Source organism: Choloepus didactylus, chromosome 1 (assembly GCF_015220235.1).
Source record: "Choloepus didactylus isolate mChoDid1 chromosome 1, mChoDid1.pri, whole genome shotgun sequence".
Lineage (NCBI taxonomy): Eukaryota > Metazoa > Chordata > Mammalia > Pilosa > Megalonychidae > Choloepus > Choloepus didactylus.
Genome location: NC_051307.1, coordinates 202,213,796 through 202,231,945, shown reverse-complemented (window position 1 = coordinate 202,231,945; position 18,150 = coordinate 202,213,796). Strand labels below are relative to the sequence as shown.

Below are 18,150 nucleotides of genomic sequence, written 5' to 3'. Positions count from 1 at the left end.
TAGCAAAGTGGAAATGAAAGATATATAAGTAAAAATCTTTTCCTGGGTTATTTCTAGAAAAAAATACCAAGTTTCATTTTCAAATGTCTGTACTTCTTGCTTCTTGTCAATACTGATTGTATTGCCAGGCACCCACCCTATGCTGTCTAGAAATTTAATTGTAATTATAGGCTTTCCTTTTGTCCCATAGTCACTTGGAATTTCTGTCTTTGTCACTGATAGTGGCTGGCTGGAATGGTATTGCACTTTTCCTGAGCCAAAAGTTCCTTGTGGAGTATTTTTCTAGAGCCTTTTTGAGTACCTTCTGGCATTTTTACTTTGTGTGCCTTTAACCACAGTAGATTGAGAGAGACTATTTCTTGAGAATTGAGTACCTTCTAAGAAGGACGCTGTTCAAAGGATGGCAGCTTTTTCTTGAGCCAGGAAATTCCTAATGAATTTTGTTTGCATTCTGTAAGGTTCTGGTTTTGATTTAGTGCACAAACCACTAAAATCAGGACTGAGGAAAAGTATATAGCATATAAAAATTTGACATTAATTTAGGAGCATGAGAAAAGTAGGTGATTTTTGAATCCTGTTGATATGTTAGCATTCATACCAAACAAAGTGGAGGGACTTTTTAAGAGTTAAACCCTTAGTGTCTTTGCCCAGGATTTTTTTCATGGGAGACTACAAATAGGGTAATCTATCTCCTCATCAAAAAAAATTTTTTTTTTTATTTTTTTTATTTACTTAATACCTACTACATGCCCACTACAGTACTGGAGTATGCAGGGTCTGCAGAGAAATTTTAGATAAATTATTTGCTCTGAGGTGATATTTAGTCTAACTGGAAGACAAAACACAAGTGAGACAAATCCCGAACCGAATCCAAAGCAAAGTAGAGGGAGGAAAATAGCTGAATAGGTGGCCACGGTGTTTAGTTTAGGTGACTGTTCTCAATACAGTATTGTTTTGATTGCATGCTTCTAATGTTTAAAAATTATATTGAGCACATTTTCCCTTTACGTATATGTTATTTACTTGTGCTTGGATTATTATCTTCAATCCACTGCTTTCTTGCAAAAAAAAAAAAAAAAAACTTTTAAAAATCACTAGACCATTTTGTGGGTTTGGTTAAAACTTCATGGTATTTGTGTGTACACTTAGCCCAGGCACTTACTCACTATAATATGTCACACTACTGAGAACACATAAGAGCATGATGTCCTTCCGTTTATGGCATTTTCTACTTACAAGTCTATATATATTTTAAACCTAAATTTCTTAGGCTTTTTAGATTAATTTTAAAAAAATGAAAAGGAGTTTCCTTCATGTACCCCAATGGACTGTCTCACCCACTCCAGTTTGGGGAACATTACCTTTAGATAATAATGGTTTTGTCAATGACTGTGTATTTGTTTAGGATTGGTTTTGACCAAACATAGCAGACATTTTTTTTTTTTAATCTTCATTTTATTGAGATATATTCATATACCACGCAGTCATACAAAACAAATCGTACATTCGATTGTTCACAGTACCATTACATAGTTGTACATTCATCACCTAAATCAATCCCTGACACCTTCATTAGCACACACACAAAAATAATAAGAGTAATAATTAAAGTGAAAAAGATCAATTGAAGTAAAAAAGAACACTGGGTACCTTTGTCTGTTTGTTTATTTGTTTCCTTCCCCTATTTTTCTACTCATCCATCCATAAACTAGACAAAGTGGAGTGTGGTCCTTATGGTTTTCCCAATCCCATTGTCACTCCTCATAAGCTACATTTTTATACAATTGTCTTCAAGATGCATGGGTTCTGGGTTGTAGTTTGATAGTTTCAGGTATCCACCACCAGCTACCCCAATTCTTTAGAACCTAAAAAGGGTTGTCTAAATTGTGCGTAAGAGTGCCCACCAGAGTGACCTCTCGGCTCCTTTTGGAATCTCTCTGCCACTGAAGCTTATTTCATTTCCTTTCACATCCCCCTTTTGGTCAAGAAGATGTTCTCTGTCCCACGATGCCAGGTCTACATTCCTCCCCGGGAGTCATATTCCACGTTGCCAGGGAGATTCACTCCCCTGGGTGAGCAGACACTTTTAAAATGCTCTCTTTAACAAGACAGATGTTTAGTTCTTACTCACATGAAAGAAGTGTGGAAGTAGGCAGGCTGAGAAACGGTGACTCCCACTGTCATCTGGGACCCAGGCATCTGGCTTTTTGTTCCTTCATTCCCAGTTTGTGACACTCATCCTCACATTCCAGGATTGCTGCTTGGATACCAGCCTTCACTCCAGGTGCAAGCAGCAGGATGGAGGAAGGGAATAAAAGAGGGCATGTGACTTCCCTTTAAGGAAGACCTCTTAGAAGTCCCACAAGATACTGCTGATTGTAACCGTGATTCTTGAAGATGATTGTATAACTTATATAGCTTTTACTGTGTGACTGTGTAATTGTGAAAACCTTGCAACCGACACTCCCTTTATCCAGTGTATAGACAGATGAGTAAGAAAATAAACACAATAAATAAACAAACAAACAAATAAATAAGGGGGGTGTTCCAGTTTGCTAATGCTGCTGGAATGCAAAACACCAGAGATGGATCGGCTTTTATAAAAGGGGGTTTATTTGGTTACACAGTTACAGTCTTAAGGCCATAAAGTGTCCAAGGTAACACATCAGCAGTTGGGTACCTTCACTGGAGGATGGCCATTGGTGTCTGGAAAACCTCTGTTAGCTGGAAGGGCACATGGCTGGCGTCTGCTCCAAAGTTCTGATTTCAAAATGGCTTTTTCCCAGGACATTCCTCTCTAGGCTGCAGTTCCTCAAAAATGTCACTTAGTTGCACTTGGGGTATTTGTCCTCTCTTAGCTTCTCCGGAGCAAGAGTCTGCTTTCAACGGCTGTCTTCAAACTGTCTCTCATCTGCAACTCCTGTTCTTTCTTTAAAGTGTCCCTCTTGGCTGTCCTAGCTTGCTCCTTCTGTCTGATCTTTAAATAGTGCTCCAGTAACTTAATTCAGACCCACCCTGAATGGGCGGGCCAACAACTCCATGAAAATTATCCAGTCAGAGTCATCATGCACAGTTGGGTGGGGCGCATCTCCATGGAAACACTGAAAAAATTACAATCTAATTAACACTGAAAGGTCTGCCCACACAAGATTACATCAAAGATAATGGCATTTGGGGGGACAGAATACATTCAAACTGGCACAGGGGGGTAAAGGGTGTGGGATATTTTGGGTGTTCATTTTATTTATTTATTTATTATTTATTTATTTATTTATTTATTTATTTTGGAGTAATGAAATGTTCAAAAATTGATTGTGGTGATGAATGCACAACTTTATGATGATACCGTGAACTACTGATTGTGCACTTTGAATGATTATCTGGTATGTGAATATATCTCAGTAAAATTGCATTTTTAAAAAAAGGATACTGCTGATTACATTTCATGGTCTAGAACTTAGTTACATGGATATACCTAGCTGGAAGGGAAGTTTTTTAGTGACTTTAGCAGTCTCTGTCAGATGGAGGGAATCCGCTTTTTTTTTTTTTTCTTGGTACCAGCTTTGTGATATAATTCACAGAGCAGTTGTGACCATCACAATCAGTTTCAGGATATTCTCTTGTCCCCAGAAGAAACCTGTTATTCCATTTTCTGTCTCTATGGAATTGCCCATTCTGGATATTTGGATATATGACTGGGAGTGGAATCATTGGGTCATATAGTAACTCTGTTTAACCTTTTGAGGAACTGCCAGGCTGTCTCCCAAAATGGCTGAACCCTTTTATATTCCCACCAGCAGTGTATGAGGGTTCCAATTTCTCCACATCCTCACCAGCGCTAGTTATTTGCCTTTTTGATTATAGTCATCCTAGTTAGGATAAAGTAATATCTCATTGTGGTTTCATTTGCACTTTCCTGATGGCTAATGATGATGAACATATTTTCATGTGCTTATTTGCCATTTGTGTATCTGTGAAAAAATGTCTATTCAGTTCCTTTGCCCGCTTTTTAATTAGGTTGTCTTTTTATTATTGAGTTATAAGAGTTCTGTATGTATTCTAGATACAAGTCCCTTATCAGATATATGATTTGCGGGTATTTTCTCCCATTCTGTGGGTTGTCTTTTCACTCTTTTGATAGTGTCCTTTGCACAAAAATTTCTAATTTTGATGAAATCTGTTTTACCTCCTTTTTTTTTCCTCTTTTGTTGTCCATTTGTGCAGTGTCATATTTAAGAAACCATTGCCAAGTCCAAGGTCATGGAGATTTTCCCTGGTGTTTTCTTTTATGACTTACAGTTTTGGCTGCTATATTTAGGTCTTTGATCCATTTTGTGGTAATTTTTGTGTATGGTGTAATTTTTTTTCCTTTATTCTGTTGATCTGATGTATTACATTACTTGATTTTCAGATGTCAAAACAATCTTGCATTCCTGGGTAAAAATCTCACTTGATCATGGTTTATAATCCATTTCATTATATGTTGCTGGATTCAGTGTGCTAGTATTTTGTTGAGGATTTTTGCACTCTATAGTTATGAGAGATATTGGTCTGTAGTTTTCTTAGTTATTGTCTGGTTTTGGTATCAGTGTAACTAACACTGGCCTCATAGAATGAGTTGGGAAGTGTTTTCCTCTTCAGTTTTTTTGGAGAATTTGTGAAGAATTTGTATTAATTTTTTTTTTCATTTAAGCAGTTTTTAATGGAAGTTGTATATAAGATTATTTTATTCCTGCATCTTCTCAGTTGTTTCTTTCTTAAACTTGCTGTTTTCCTTTCCTGCTCCATGAGGCTTGCCATTATGTTTGAGGATCTTTTTGTGGTCTTTGTCCAGTTTTAGCCTAGCGGTAAGCACCTTGCTGGGGTAAATGCCCACATGGACAGGTGACATTGGCCTTCTCCCACACCCGTTCAGTGTAGATAAGATATCTCTTCCTGTAAACCTGGACTACTTTGCCAATTTGTTGACCTTTGTAGTGTCCTCAAATTACCTGAATTTCATCAGCTTCTTAGATAGGCATGAATCAAACATTGTAATTTTGTCTCAGCTCCTTGGAAAGAGGGGAAGACATAACCTACCTGTGAATGTGGGAAAATGCGTTGAAATGTCTTTTACGATTATTGCTCCTATCAGAAGTCAAAAAGGGATTGAACTTCATTTTGGCCACTGCCGCTTTGAAGCAGCAATGGCCACAGAAGGGAAGAGACTATTAATTCTTTAAATGTTGGGTAGAATCCATCAGTGAAACCATCTGTGCCTGGTCTTTCGTGTGTGTGTGTGTTAAATTAATTAAATCTTTTATTTGTTACAGGTCTATTCCTGTTTTCCAGTTCTTGAGTCAGTTTCAGTAATTTTATAATTTTCTAGGAATTTGTGCATTTCATCTAATTTGTCATAACGTTGTTCATAATACTCATCTGAGTCTTCCCCCCTTTTTTCTTGGTCATTCTGACTAAAGGGTTGTTAATTTTGTTGTATCCCAGAACCAATTTTTGGTTTCGTTGATATTTCTCTTTTGTTTTAGTCTGCATGTTTTTGAAATAGAATACACCTTGGAGTGCTTGAGGAAAATCTGCTGTTTTGTTTACATATAGCTCTAGAAAATAGTTCTCCTTTAGTTTTTTTTGTTTTTGTTTTTGCCAGTGATTTTATTTTTTAACATGAATAGGGTTTTACTTTTAGCTTATACTCATGTTCTAGTATAGGTAAGCTTGTACAGAACCACTGAACTTGCTACTTCATACTTTTCAGTAATGCTTTTCTACTGACCACTTCTCTGTGAAGTGTCTGGCAGAGAGGAGCCATCTTGGCTGACCTGCTTTATATCCCTTTAGAGAACTAAGGCTACAGGTGTAACCTCTGGCCTTAAACATTTTTTCTTCCATAAGGTGGCATTAATATATGACCTTGGTTTTTGTTTGTGAATTGAAAAAAATGTAAGTTGTTGGAACAGAAATGTAAGGGTTTATAGATCAAAGGGGAAACTGAGGGAAGAGAAGCGGGTTTTGAAGATTATCCGCTTCTTTGTAGAATGGTCTCTTTCTTACCAAATTAAAAAAGAAATGAGATAGTCACCTGATATGCCCTCTAAGACCTGCCTTATGAAAGGACATTGAAGGGTGCATGGAATTCAGGACTCTGTATATCCTCTGACAAGAAGTATGATCCTCTTCTAATCATGTTTTAAATCTTTGTTGAATGTGCTAATTTTCTACTTGTTTGTGATACTTCTAACCTGTCTGCTTCCTGATAGTATTGGTTCTCGCTGCTGTTTGTTAAATCTATTATTTTATGAGTTGCTGGATCTAGCAGTTTTAAGAGAAGATTCATTAAAAAAATTTATTGTGGTAACACATATACAACATAACCTTTTTCATTTTAACCACTTTCAAGTATACATTTTCAGTGGAAACAGCACCGTTACTCCAGGGGAAAACTTTAGCGCAATAGTGGAGACTCACATTTACTTGCAAATGTAGACAAGCCTAGCAACACCCATCTCAGCTCTACTAGGATCAGCAGCACAGAGGGAAGATTAATCTTTATTTCTAGAAGTAAAGGAACACTAGATGCTCGCCTTTTGGTGCCAAGTGGTAATGTGTACTAGAATTTTGCATCTGGGTATGCTGATAGAGGCTTGTGCCCCAGGGTCCGAAAAGTATGTGAGACCGAGGCTACAATGGCTTATGCATTCCAGATAACACCCTTGTTGTGTATTTCAGTGATGGCTGCCATCCGGAAGAAGCTGGTTATTGTTGGTGATGGAGCCTGTGGCAAAACCTGCTTGCTCATAGTCTTCAGCAAGGACCAGTTCCCAGAGGTGTATGTGCCCACAGTGTTTGAGAACTATGTGGCAGATATTGAAGTGGATGGAAAGCAGGTGAGTACATCTTCCATAAACAACTGATGCCATTTTGCATGTTGGGCTCATAAAGCCTGTAGAGAAGTAGGCCTTGTTGCCTCTTTAGTCTTCAGTATAACAATAACAAAAATGTTGAAAATAGAGAAATCAATTCTCACCCTGCATCATAGCCCAATTTTGTTCTTTTCTAACTGCTATCGTCCATATTTTGTCCACATTCATATGTATTTCAAATGTGTCAGCAATAGCACATGTGCTCTTTTCAGCTTCATTTATACTTGAAATTTAGTTTTACAAGTTGAGTAATGCTAAAATGAACCTCTTTTCCTACCTGTGGTAGTATGTATATTTTGGGTACAGTAGAGCACTGACTTTTCTTTCATCATTGAAGCCTCATTGGTGCCAGGGGGCCATATTGCTAACCCAGGATAGTGCCCATAAGAAATTTAGGTACCTAAATGACCTAAATGAACTTGAATATCTTTCTTACACTGCCAGCCTTGTACATTCCTGACCCTGGCAAGGTAGGAGAGCACATCACCTAGGGTGAAGACCCCTGAAATAAAGGTCTTTGATGTGGAGGAGGGTGTCACAGGCTGGCTTCCTTTCCCAGGGCAACTCAGGTATCCCTAGGGTGGGAGAGAGTGCTGCCTAAGAATGTTCGTGTAACAGTACACACCAACAGAGACATAGGTAGCCAAGTATGGTCCCAGAAATAGGCCTCTCCCAAATGGAAAGCTCCATTCTGACATGATACAGGCCCAACACCCTGGAAGCATTTATCAGGAACCAGTCGGGGTTGGGTGTGTCTGGCTGAACACCCATAGTGAGTAGAGGGACCAAGGGAGTGGGATTTTGGTAGAGAGTGAATTCACTCTACCATGCTGAGGTCAGACCAGTTATAAGTATTGAATATCATATCAAAGATATAAATACCAAGCTGATGGTGTGCATGACAGAAGGGCAGTGGGCCTTGTGGAGGTTGAGAGTGACACATCTTGGGGCAGAGGTTGAGGGTGGAAGAGATAATTAGCCATCAGCTTTAAGGAATAAATGATTTTTAGAAACTGAAATTTGGGCCATGAAGTTCTAGGAGAATGCATTGCAAGGAAGAGCCCCTTACAACCTAAAGGGCAGAGGGTATTGAACTTCCAGTCCTGTTGTAAGAAAGGGTGACTGGTTGCAGTGCTAGATAGCATGGAGGGGGACCTGTGTCCAAAGCCCAGGCATCACTTTAGCCTCCTACCACAGGTGAGTGAGCAGATTTCCAGGTGTGAAAGGAGTACCCTCCTCACTTATGTGATTCATTTATTCAGCCATTCAGACATTTTTTGAGCAGTAAAGGCAGAACCAAAGGTCTTTCCTGACAGCTTCGACTTGCCTAACTGTCAGCACGGCATCTTTTCCTACCCACCTGTTCCAGTTTGCTAATGCTGCCAGAATGCAAAACACCAGAAATGGATTGGCTTTTATAAAGGGGGTTTATTTGGTTACACAGTTACAGTCTTAAGGCCGTAAATTGTCCAAGGTAAGGCATCTACGATAGGATACCTTCATGGGAGAAAGTCCATTGGCATCTGGAAAACCTCTCTTAGCTGGGAAGGCACCTGGCTAGTGTGTGCTTGCTCCCAGGTTGTGTTTCAAAATGGTGTTCTCCAAAATGTTGCTCTTGGGGCGTTTTTGTCCTCTCAGCAGCAGCTCCCCTTCAAAGTGTCACTCTCAGTTACTCTCCAAAATGTCACTCTTAGCTGCTCTGCGTCTGGGTCTGTGTGGCTCCCTCTAAAGTACTCCAGTGATCCAATAAAGACTCACCCTGAATGGGTGGGGCAACACCTCCATGGAAATAATCCAGTGAAAGGTCTCGCCCACAGTTGATTGAGTCACATCTCCATGGAAACACTGAACCAATAGGTTCCAACCTAATCAACACTAAAACGTCTGTCCCCACAAGATTGCATCAAAGAACACGGCGTTTCAGGGGACATAATACATCCAAACCAGCACTACCAAATCAACTATAGGCTTGTCTCCATGTTTCCACGTTGGAGCAGAATGTTGAGACAAAATAAGGAAATAGTTGGGTGAGAATGTTAGAAAAAGTGACTCAGTCTGGTATTTCCCTGTGTTGCCTTATTCCTACTCATCTAATAGAATTTTATTTACAGTTTGATTTCCCCTCTTGTCCGTGTACTTCCTTTCCTTTGCAGAACTAAACACTTCCTATAAACTACAATTTTTTTGACTTGTTGAAAACAATACAAACATATGTCTCCAAGACTGTTTTGCTCTTTTGAACAGTTAGCTTTTTTAATGTACTGTTATAAGCAATATTTCCTATGAAAGTGGGTAGCAGGATTAACCTCGCACTCATGGTGTTGTTTTTCCCATCACAGGTAGAGCTGGCTTTGTGGGACACTGCTGGGCAAGAAGATTATGATCGCCTGAGGCCCCTCTCCTACCCGGATACTGATGTTATACTGATGTGTTTCTCCATTGACAGCCCTGATAGTTTAGGTGAGTAGCCCCTAGCCTGATGTTTGTCACTGCCTGTGTACTTAGCTAATATCTTGTTCCTCGAGTCCTCTGTGGGCACCAAGTGACTGAAAAGCAGAAGTGAACTTCAGGGAAGGAAACATCATTGGCCATAGACTGAGAGCCTTGGACTTTACCTTGTGAGCACTGAGTCCCTTTTCAGCCTATGTCTTCCATGTTCTCCCTGTTTTAAAGGAATCCATCTTGTAAAGTAGATGGGTTCCAAATACAAAGCCGTCTATTGGACTAAGATTTGGGGAAAGCTGTTTTGGTTGACCACACCTTTTTTTAGTACTTGCTACTTAGCCTGATGCCTCTCAGCATCTAGACTGGTGATTTGCAATATTTTAGCCTTTTTCTAAAGTGTCTTAGCTAATAAAGTGAGCCTTGCACCTCACCATTCTCCCAGCCCAGGTGGCCATATGCTTTAGAAACCACTGTCCCTTCAGAAGAAGACTGAAAATGCTGACTTCACACTCTGTGAAACTAGGTGATAAGCCTGAAGCTGAGCTAGCTTTCAGGTTGTACTGTGATGATGAGATATCTCACTTGGTTCTACAGGTCTCCTATGAGAGGGCAGATGGGGAAACCAAGGATACTGCCACCATTAACATGAAAATCTTTAAGGGCTTACTGTTGGCCCAGGCCTGTGTCAGGCAGCTGGGGTTAGAATGACTGTTATTTCTGCCATGGTTGTCCTTACCTTACTGTAATACTGGGGGTACTGCAAGACATTGATCCACTTGCCTGAAGAGCAGAGCTGAAATTGAGCCACCTGTACACTGTCTCCCAGGACTGAAACAGAGGCGGCACATTCTTCTGTTGGTTCACTTTGTGGGTTTTGTTGTTGTTATTGTTACTGTTTTTTAGCAGTTGTGATTTATTTTAGGTTTTCAATATCTGATTTCCTATGGAGGGCTGCTAGAAGATCCTAGAGGCAGGGGCAGAGCTCTGGCCCTTGTGCTGTAGGCCACAGAGAAAATGGAGCCATATGACACCCTCCCCTCAGACACACAGATTGAGGACTTGACCTAAGTCCTCTGGGAATGAGGAGGGCTATGTGCCATAATCCTAAAGGGACAAGGATACCTTTAGGGCCAAAACATTCTTCCTCCTCAGTCTCTCTTTTTTCTTTTAAGACTGTGTCTCCTGGTCTCAAAGGAGGTTGGTTTTGACCTCTGCCTGTTTACTAGCCATGACTTGTTTCTTGCTGGCTGCTCCCCCAGAAGGCAGGCCCTAGGGAAGAGAGCAGAAGTGGAAAGAAAAGGGGCAAAGAGGGTTTGAGCTCACCTCTCTCAGGTAGAAGCACACCATACTTCTGGAGCAGCAAAGAAAGTTCTTTACATTTTGTGTATCCCCAAATTCGATGCATTTTGCTTCTTTCAGAAAACATCCCAGAAAAATGGACCCCAGAAGTCAAGCATTTCTGTCCCAATGTGCCCATCATCCTGGTTGGGAACAAGAAAGATCTTCGGAACGATGAGCACACAAGGCGGGAGTTAGCCAAGATGAAGCAGGCATGGTCTGGGGCAGGGCTGTTTCTGTAGCATTCTTGAACCTGGGCTTCAAGGTGATGGGGGCAGTGGGGGATCCAGCAGAAACCCTCACAAGCCAGGTTGTTTCAGAGAGTAGCCCAGAAACCCTACTCCATCCATATGGACCTCATCAACTAGGGCCTACACAGAAGTTCCCCAAGACTCCTTAGTCCTGTGAGATGGAATGTCTCCTGTGAGTTAAAAGAGCTGTGCCTCCCAAGGACTGGTGTCCTAAAGAAGGAACCATCACAGCTCCCATGGTTCTCACAGGAACCACTGCATGCTCCAGATGCAAAACTTTTAGGCTCTTTTTCCCTCACCAGTTACTGCCTTGGTAGACCTCCCAAGGCCAAGGTAAGTTGGGGCAACTTAAGCATCAGGAACTTAAGGATCAGGAAATCCTGATGGCAGAGAATCTAACCATGGGTAGAGAGCCAGTTCCCTTTATAAAAGAGATGATGGAGGTGGTATCTCAGCCTCTTAGAAGTTAAATGGCCCTGTAGCAGGATTTCCCCTCTGTAGGCAGTGTGCTGAGGTCTTCAGCCCATGTTCTCCCAATGAGGTTTCTCTGTATGAATGTCAAGGTCAGGATCTATTTCCATCCATGGTCATTCAGTCCTCCATGAAGCTAACTATAGGAAGATCCAAGGGCTTTCGTTAGATTGGCAACTTGCGTAATTTTGCCCTAGATTCCTTCCTTAACCTTTCAGGGCTCCTCAGACTGCTCCCTTTTCTCCCTTCTTACCAGAGAGGGACTCATTTGATAGGGATTTTATATCTTTGGGGGGGGGGGGTGCGGGGAACTGCATACCGTTTTCAGAATTTCATAAGATGGGCTCAAATTTGGGAGTATGGCATCTTTTAAAAAATCTTTTAGTTGCTTTTGAAAACTCTGCACCTGCTTATTCTATGTTTGTGACACTGTTAACCAAAAGCATGTTTTTCTTTTCTAGGAACCTGTAAAACCTGAAGAGGGCAGAGATATGGCAAACAGGATTGGTGCTTTTGGGTACATGGAGTGTTCAGCAAAGACCAAAGATGGAGTGAGGGAGGTTTTTGAAATGGCCACAAGAGCGGCTCTGCAAGCCAGACGTGGGAAGAAAAAATCTGGGTGCCTTGTCTTGTGAAACCTCGCTGCAAGCACAACCCTCATGCGGTTAATTTTTGAAGTGCTGTTTATTAATCTTAGTGTATGATTACTGGCCTTTTTCATTTATCTATAATTTACCTAAGATTACAAATCAGAAGTCATCTTGCTACCAGTATTTTAGAAGCCAACCATGATTATTAATGACATCCAACCTGTCTGGACCGCTGGGGTCCCTCTGACACCGCTCTAACAGCCCTCCTCTGCACTCCTACCTGACACACCAGGCGCTAATTCAAGGAATTTCTTAACTTCCTGCTTTTTTCTAGAAAGAGAAAAAGTTGATAACTTTTGTGAATTAGGCTGTAACTACTTTATAACTAACATGTCCTGCCTATCATCTGTCAGCTGCTAGGTACTCTGGTGAGTTACCACTTCAGAGCTTTCCTCCTAAGCATATTTCATCGGCATAGCTCTGGGGTGGACATCCAATTTTTTTTAAGTGTGCTCAGCCAGAAAGGCCTAAGTCCACGCAGCTGTGGCAAATACAGTTCTGTGGTTTCATGTTAGTTACCTTATAGTTACTGTGTAATTAGTGCCACTTAATGTATGTTACCAAAAATAAATATATCTACTCCAGACTAGATGTAGTATTTTTTGTATAATTGGATTTCCTAATACTGATATTTGTCAACTCTGCAGAAAGTATATTGGTTTTTTTAAAAACAGAAAGTGTATTTGAAAATAAAGTCAGATGGAAAATTCAATTTAAAAATTCCCGTTTTCTCAGTTTCTCTGATAAAAGATGGCCATGTGACCCCCTTTTCAGCCCCACATACCCCAGTATCCTCTCCCCAGAGCTGGGCTAAGTAAATAGGAATTTAGTTTCATGCTTGAGGCAATTAAGACACTTTGGAAGGTGGCTTGACCTGTCTCATCTGGACTGCAGGGTCTGGCTCTAAATCACAGTGCTCCTGTCTCCTCAGGTTTCCTCCCTGAGGAGCTACCACTTCTCGCCTCTCTAGCTAAACTTTTTTTCTGTATCAGTTAATTTTTCCAACTACTAATAGAATAAAGGCAGTTTTCTAAACTTCCTGTATCCTGGTGTTTGTATTGCTCTCTCCAGGGCTGGTGTGGGAGGATGGAAGGACAGCCTGCCTGGTCTAGCGCACTGTGAAGAGATTCTATCAGGATTCAAGTGCCAGTCACCCCATTCCCCTTCTCACCCAGCACTAACCAGGCTCTTCCCAAGAATGTGGAAATGATTATCTTATGTCAGGTTCAAGTTCAGAGTGGGGGTTGGGAATGCAGTCAACCTGAGACAAAAGTGAACCAGGCACTCAAGAAGAATCTCAGTAGTGTGTCCTCTTCCTCTACTCCCTGTCCATTTTGTTTTTCTTTCCATGCTTAGCTTCAGTTGACTAGGGTTGGAAGAAGGCTGGAATTGCCTGGGTTTCCTCGGCCCTCCCAGGAAGTTGGGGCAGGGCCTGAGTGGCACCTGCAGCCCAGGGCTCTCCTGATGCTGTTGGAAAACCTGCATAAGGGCCCAAGCTGCACTGGTGGTGAAAAGGGAGGAGATAGATAATGGGACCCCTGGACTGGCAGTCTCAGAGAACAGGGAGGTGGGGAAGGGAGACTTGTGTCGATGCCCTATCTTCTGCTGCACCTGCGTTGTCTACCCTTTCCCCAACTTGCCCGTCTTAGGTCAGAGGCGCCTCAGTGAGCAGAGGACTTGGTACCTGCTGCCAAGTACACCATCTCAAGACAGCTCTCACCTGGTGACAGTAAGGCACAAATTGTGCAATATGGTTGTGGCCATGGATAAGCGGGCCATGTGGGCATGGACAAAACTCACCACCTGCTGCTGCCGCTGGCCAGTCTCGTCCGACTGGGCCCCACGTTCTAACTATGGAACCTTTCAAGAAGGACCCCAGGTCCTCGAAGTTCCGGGAAAAGGGTGCCCAGGGCGCCTGTCGACGGGGAAACCCGCGGGGCTTCCGCTGCACTGCCTGAGCAGAATCAGACTCGTCCCGCCGCACCGCCCATCCGGTGCCAGCGTCTGGCCCCGCCGCTTCCTCCGTCTTCGGGCTCCCCGCCTCCTAGCGGTCCCGAACCAAGGGACCCCGTCCGGGAGGGTGAAGGCCGGATGAGGCGGGACCCTCGCGCCCTGTGGGGGCGGAGCAGCCGGAAAAGTGCCAACCCCATGTGACCCCGCCTGCGGCATCTTAAAAGGAGGTGGCGACCGGGCCGCTTTGCTGTCCTGGTTCCAGAGTTCTCTCGGTGCCACTTAGAAGTTCACAGCATGTGCGCCGCTCCGCTCGTGGGGGCCGCTCTCGCGGCAGCGGCCCAGCGCTCGGTGCACTCGTTCTCGGCTCGCCCGCTGGCCGGCGGGGAGCCTGTGAGCCTGGGCTCGCTGCGGGGCAAGGTGCTGCTCATCGAGAACGTGGCGTCGCTCTGAGGCACCACCGTCCGGGACTTCACCCAGATGAACGATCTGCAGCGGCGCCTCGGACCCCGGGGCCTGGTCGTGCTCGGCTTCCCGTGCAACCAGTTCGGGCATCAGGTCAGTCGGGCGAGGCGGGGCGAGGGTGGACCTGCCACGCCGGTTGGGGGTCGCCGGCCGGGTGTCCGCTGGGCCCGGTCGCCCCAGGCCGTGGGAGTGGAGACGCGGGCCACCGGCTTGCTTCCCTCTGGGCGTTGTTCCAGCTAGGTTTCAGATCCGCACTGGGTTTGTGCTAGGAGACCAAAGCCCCGTGATTCATCGAAAAAAACCTTGTTTGCGGTCAGAAGGCTTCCCCTCCCTCCAGTCCCCCGAGTTCCAGCCGCTCGTCTCTCCCGCAGGAGAACGCCAAGAACGAAGAGATCCTGAATTCTCTCAAGTACGTCCGACCGGGAGGCGGGTTTGAGCCCAACTTCACTCTCTTCGAGAAGTGCGAGGTGAACGGCGCACAAGCGCACCCCCTCTTTGCCTTCTTACGAGAGGCCCTGCCCGCGCCCAGCGACGACCCCTCTGCGCTCATGACCGACCCCAAGTTCATCATCTGGTCTCCCGTGTGCCGCAACGATGTCTCCTGGAACTTCGAGAAGTTCCTGGTAGGCCCCGACGGTGTGCCTGTGCGCAGGTACAGCCGCCGCTTTCCTACCATCGACATCGAGCCCGACATAGAGGCCCTGCTGTCTCAGGGTCCCAGCCGTGCTTAGGGCACCCCTGTCACAGCCTTGCCCACTACGGGGGTTTTCATCCATGACGGTGTTTCCTCTAAACCTATATGGAGGAACCCCTGAAGCCCGGAAAAATCCCCCAAAATGGGTGCTGATTATGTCCATCCCAGCCTTCTCTCTCCCAGATCAAAGCAAATCTGCCCACTAATAAAATGTCTGGTGTCAGCACAACTGTGTGTGTGTATGTGTCCCTCCCTCAATCTTATCTGGGGCTACCTTCCCTCCTAATTGTCCCTTCCCAGTTACTAGGCCTTCCCAGCCCAGTTTAAACACTCAGCTGGAACAACACTTCTTCTGCCAGTGTCCTGGCCAAAGTGCTCTTCTTTAGCCATCCTTTTGTCTGCAGTGTTGAATCCACTTTTCTCTATGTGGAAAGCCTGGCTCCTGTCCATGTTTCTTCGAACTCTGCCAGGGCATGCAATACAATTGCCTGAAGGCACTGTAATAACATCAAATCCTTATTCCAAAAAGAGGAGACACGAGGCAGGGACTGACTCCCTACCCCCAGCAGTGGGCCTCTTCTTTCTGAGTATTTGCTGGACACTGAAATGACCTTCACAAAAATAATAGAAGCCTTTCACCACTGGCTCCCACCCATGTTCCGAGTCTAGTCTTTCCAAGTGTTGGGCTCACACAAGCCCATTTTAGACAGAGTGAAGCCTTGTGTTATTTAATTACAAATTCATTTCCCATTTCTTTATTAGATCTTTCCGTGTTGCTACCCAGCCCTTATGTCTACTCTGCCACTTCTTACTGGTGGCTGCCTCTTATGTATTCAGAGCAGGAAGTGTACAATTTATATGGTCCTTCTGATCATGCCCTGCCCAGCACTTAGCAGGTGCAACTGCAGTCAGGCCCAGGATAGGAGCACATCTTGGAGGCCAGCTGCTACTTTTCAGAGATGGCTTCGGTCCTACCTCCCCATCTGTTGGCCCTGCTACCCATAATCTTTCAAGACAGACCTGGGGCCACTTCCTATCACATGCAGGGTACCCTGTAGGACCTGGGTGCAGCTTCTGATTAGGCAGATAGGGATGTTAGCAGTATCACTCAGCAAGTCCCAAATGTGGGCCAGGGATTCTGACCCAGCATTTGTGATCAAACTGTGGCTCACGTCCCTATGTCTGAACCAACTCTTTCCAGAACAGTCCCTCAGGGGGCCTAAGCAGAGGCTATCTTTGTAGCCATCCTCCTCTCTCTGCCCTTTTTTTGGTGGGGGGTGCTTGGCCCTCCTCTCCCTTACCTACATCCTTTCTGTCCCTCATCAGAGTTCCTGCACAGGCCCACCTCCCTCTGGCCACAGGGCACCTTCTGAGGGCCCCCTGAGGTGACCCAGGCAGAATTGGATCCTACCCTATCTATGCTCCTCAGAACTCCCAGGAGTCCATTGCATCTATAGTGACTGGTCTGCCTCTCCAGATGGTCAGAATCTAGGAGGTGGACTGGCCATCTCCTCAGGGCCCAGAGGGCCTAGCATATGATATGCATCATAAATATTTGTCAGTTAATTTAAAAAGGGAGACTTTCCACTTAAACTGGGGGCTGGGATTTTTTGAGGATCATGCTGTACTTTTTATTACATTTGTAGACTTCAAATCTGACTCCTGGAATGGAGAATAACCTGTACAACTGGGTATTAGTCCATATGTAACTCCTTAAGCCCCACATCCTTCTTTTCCTCAACAGACTTTTACTCCCTTACTGCCTAATATGCATTCAGTCCTTCTGTGCCATGTGCTCTGCTGGGTTCCAGGGATACAGCCCTTAAGAAGGAAAAAGGATGCTAAACAAACAATTTCTAAAAGTGTGTTGTAGTTCTAAAAGGTAGTGCAGGGTGCTTTGAGAATATGAGGCCACCTGGGTAGTGGCAAGAAAAAGACTGAGGGGCCTAGGCCTGAGGTTGGAAGAGTCACAACCTATCCAGGATATGTGGCAGAGAGGGGCAGCTGGAGAAGAATGAGGTTGGAGCCAAGGAGCTGAGGGAAGGGGCATTTCATGAGGGAGAATGGTCAGCAAGCACAAGTGCCTGTGGATTGAGTGCTCTTCAGCAAGTGCAGTTTCAGGGGACAACTGGAGCCAAAGCCTGATAGCCGGGTGCCTGGGGGTGTACCAGGTCCTGTTCTAGGAGCTAAATATATGGTGCCCAAGAGTCACCTGGGTGCTTATGAAAACCTATGTTATGTGATCCACCTCCGAAGATGCTGCCTTTGAGTCTGGGTACCTAGGATCCTGCTAAATGACTTACCAGCTGGACTTACATGGAGATTGCCACTTAGACTTCCAGCTCCACCTCTCTCCCCTTTCCCATAAAGAGTCAGTGCGGCCTAGACTACGCCCTAGTTAGGTCTAGGATGCGAATCAGGAGCTTTCCGGACTGACTGCAACCTCTTCCCCCAGGCTGCCTGGTGACTCATACCTCCTCCCCCACTTCTTTTTCCTCTCAGCTTATGCCTTGGACTGCCAGGGAAGGAAACTGCTGAGTTCTCAGCATGGCTGACCCTGGCAGAGAACATTCCTCTTCAGACTGCAAGCTGCTTGTCTCCCTTAACTGAAAGTCCTTTCCAACCATCTCTTCTTCAAGAAGACTCAGAATAAAATCAGATAAGACTTCATTATCTTTCTCCCCAAGACACTGGGCACACTCCCCCAACAGACATACGTACACACACACACACATATTCTGTCATTTAACCCGGTAACCACTGCTGGCTCTGAAACTCTCCATCTCAATGTGAATCAGCAGCTCAAGTTAAATAAGAGTAGGAATGAGAGTGAGTTTGCACAAGCTTCTGGTTCACACAGAAGTGGCTGAAGGATGTTGCTTGCTCTGGAAGCGGCCAGCAGCATTTAGACCACAGACCTTCTAAGAAGGGAAGGGTTCTGCTGTTACTCAACTAGGTTCAGAAGCTTC

The 18,150-nt window shown here is 44.4% G+C and overlaps 2 protein-coding genes and 1 pseudogene across 3 annotated transcripts in view; 2 read left to right on the top strand and 1 right to left on the bottom strand.

Moving 5' to 3' along the window:
* The window catches only part of RHOA (ras homolog family member A), a 50,181-nt gene extending 37,074 nt beyond the window's left edge, over window positions 1–13,107 (top strand). For both annotated transcript variants that reach the window (XM_037850763.1, XM_037850760.1), the window contains 4 exons: window positions 6,724–6,881; window positions 9,257–9,377; window positions 10,782–10,912; window positions 11,884–13,107. In XM_037850763.1, coding sequence (XP_037706691.1) covers window positions 6,726–6,881; window positions 9,257–9,377; window positions 10,782–10,912; window positions 11,884–12,057 — 582 coding nt within the window. In that variant the 5' untranslated portion in view covers window positions 6,724–6,725 and the 3' untranslated portion in view covers window positions 12,058–13,107. The remainder of the gene's footprint in view (window positions 1–6,723; window positions 6,882–9,256; window positions 9,378–10,781; window positions 10,913–11,883) is intronic.
* Window positions 4,727–5,159, bottom strand: LOC119545219 (annotated as a pseudogene).
* A 1,110-nt stretch (window positions 13,108–14,217) lies between the features above and the next one.
* GPX1 (glutathione peroxidase 1) lies at window positions 14,218–15,410 on the top strand. The gene is made up of 2 exons (XM_037850757.1): window positions 14,218–14,580; window positions 14,859–15,410. The coding sequence occupies exons 1-2, from the start codon at window positions 14,320–14,322 to the stop codon at window positions 15,216–15,218; spliced, it is 621 nt and encodes a 206-aa protein (XP_037706685.1). The 5' UTR covers window positions 14,218–14,319; the 3' UTR covers window positions 15,219–15,410.
* The last annotated feature ends 2,740 nt before the right edge of the window (window positions 15,411–18,150 follow it).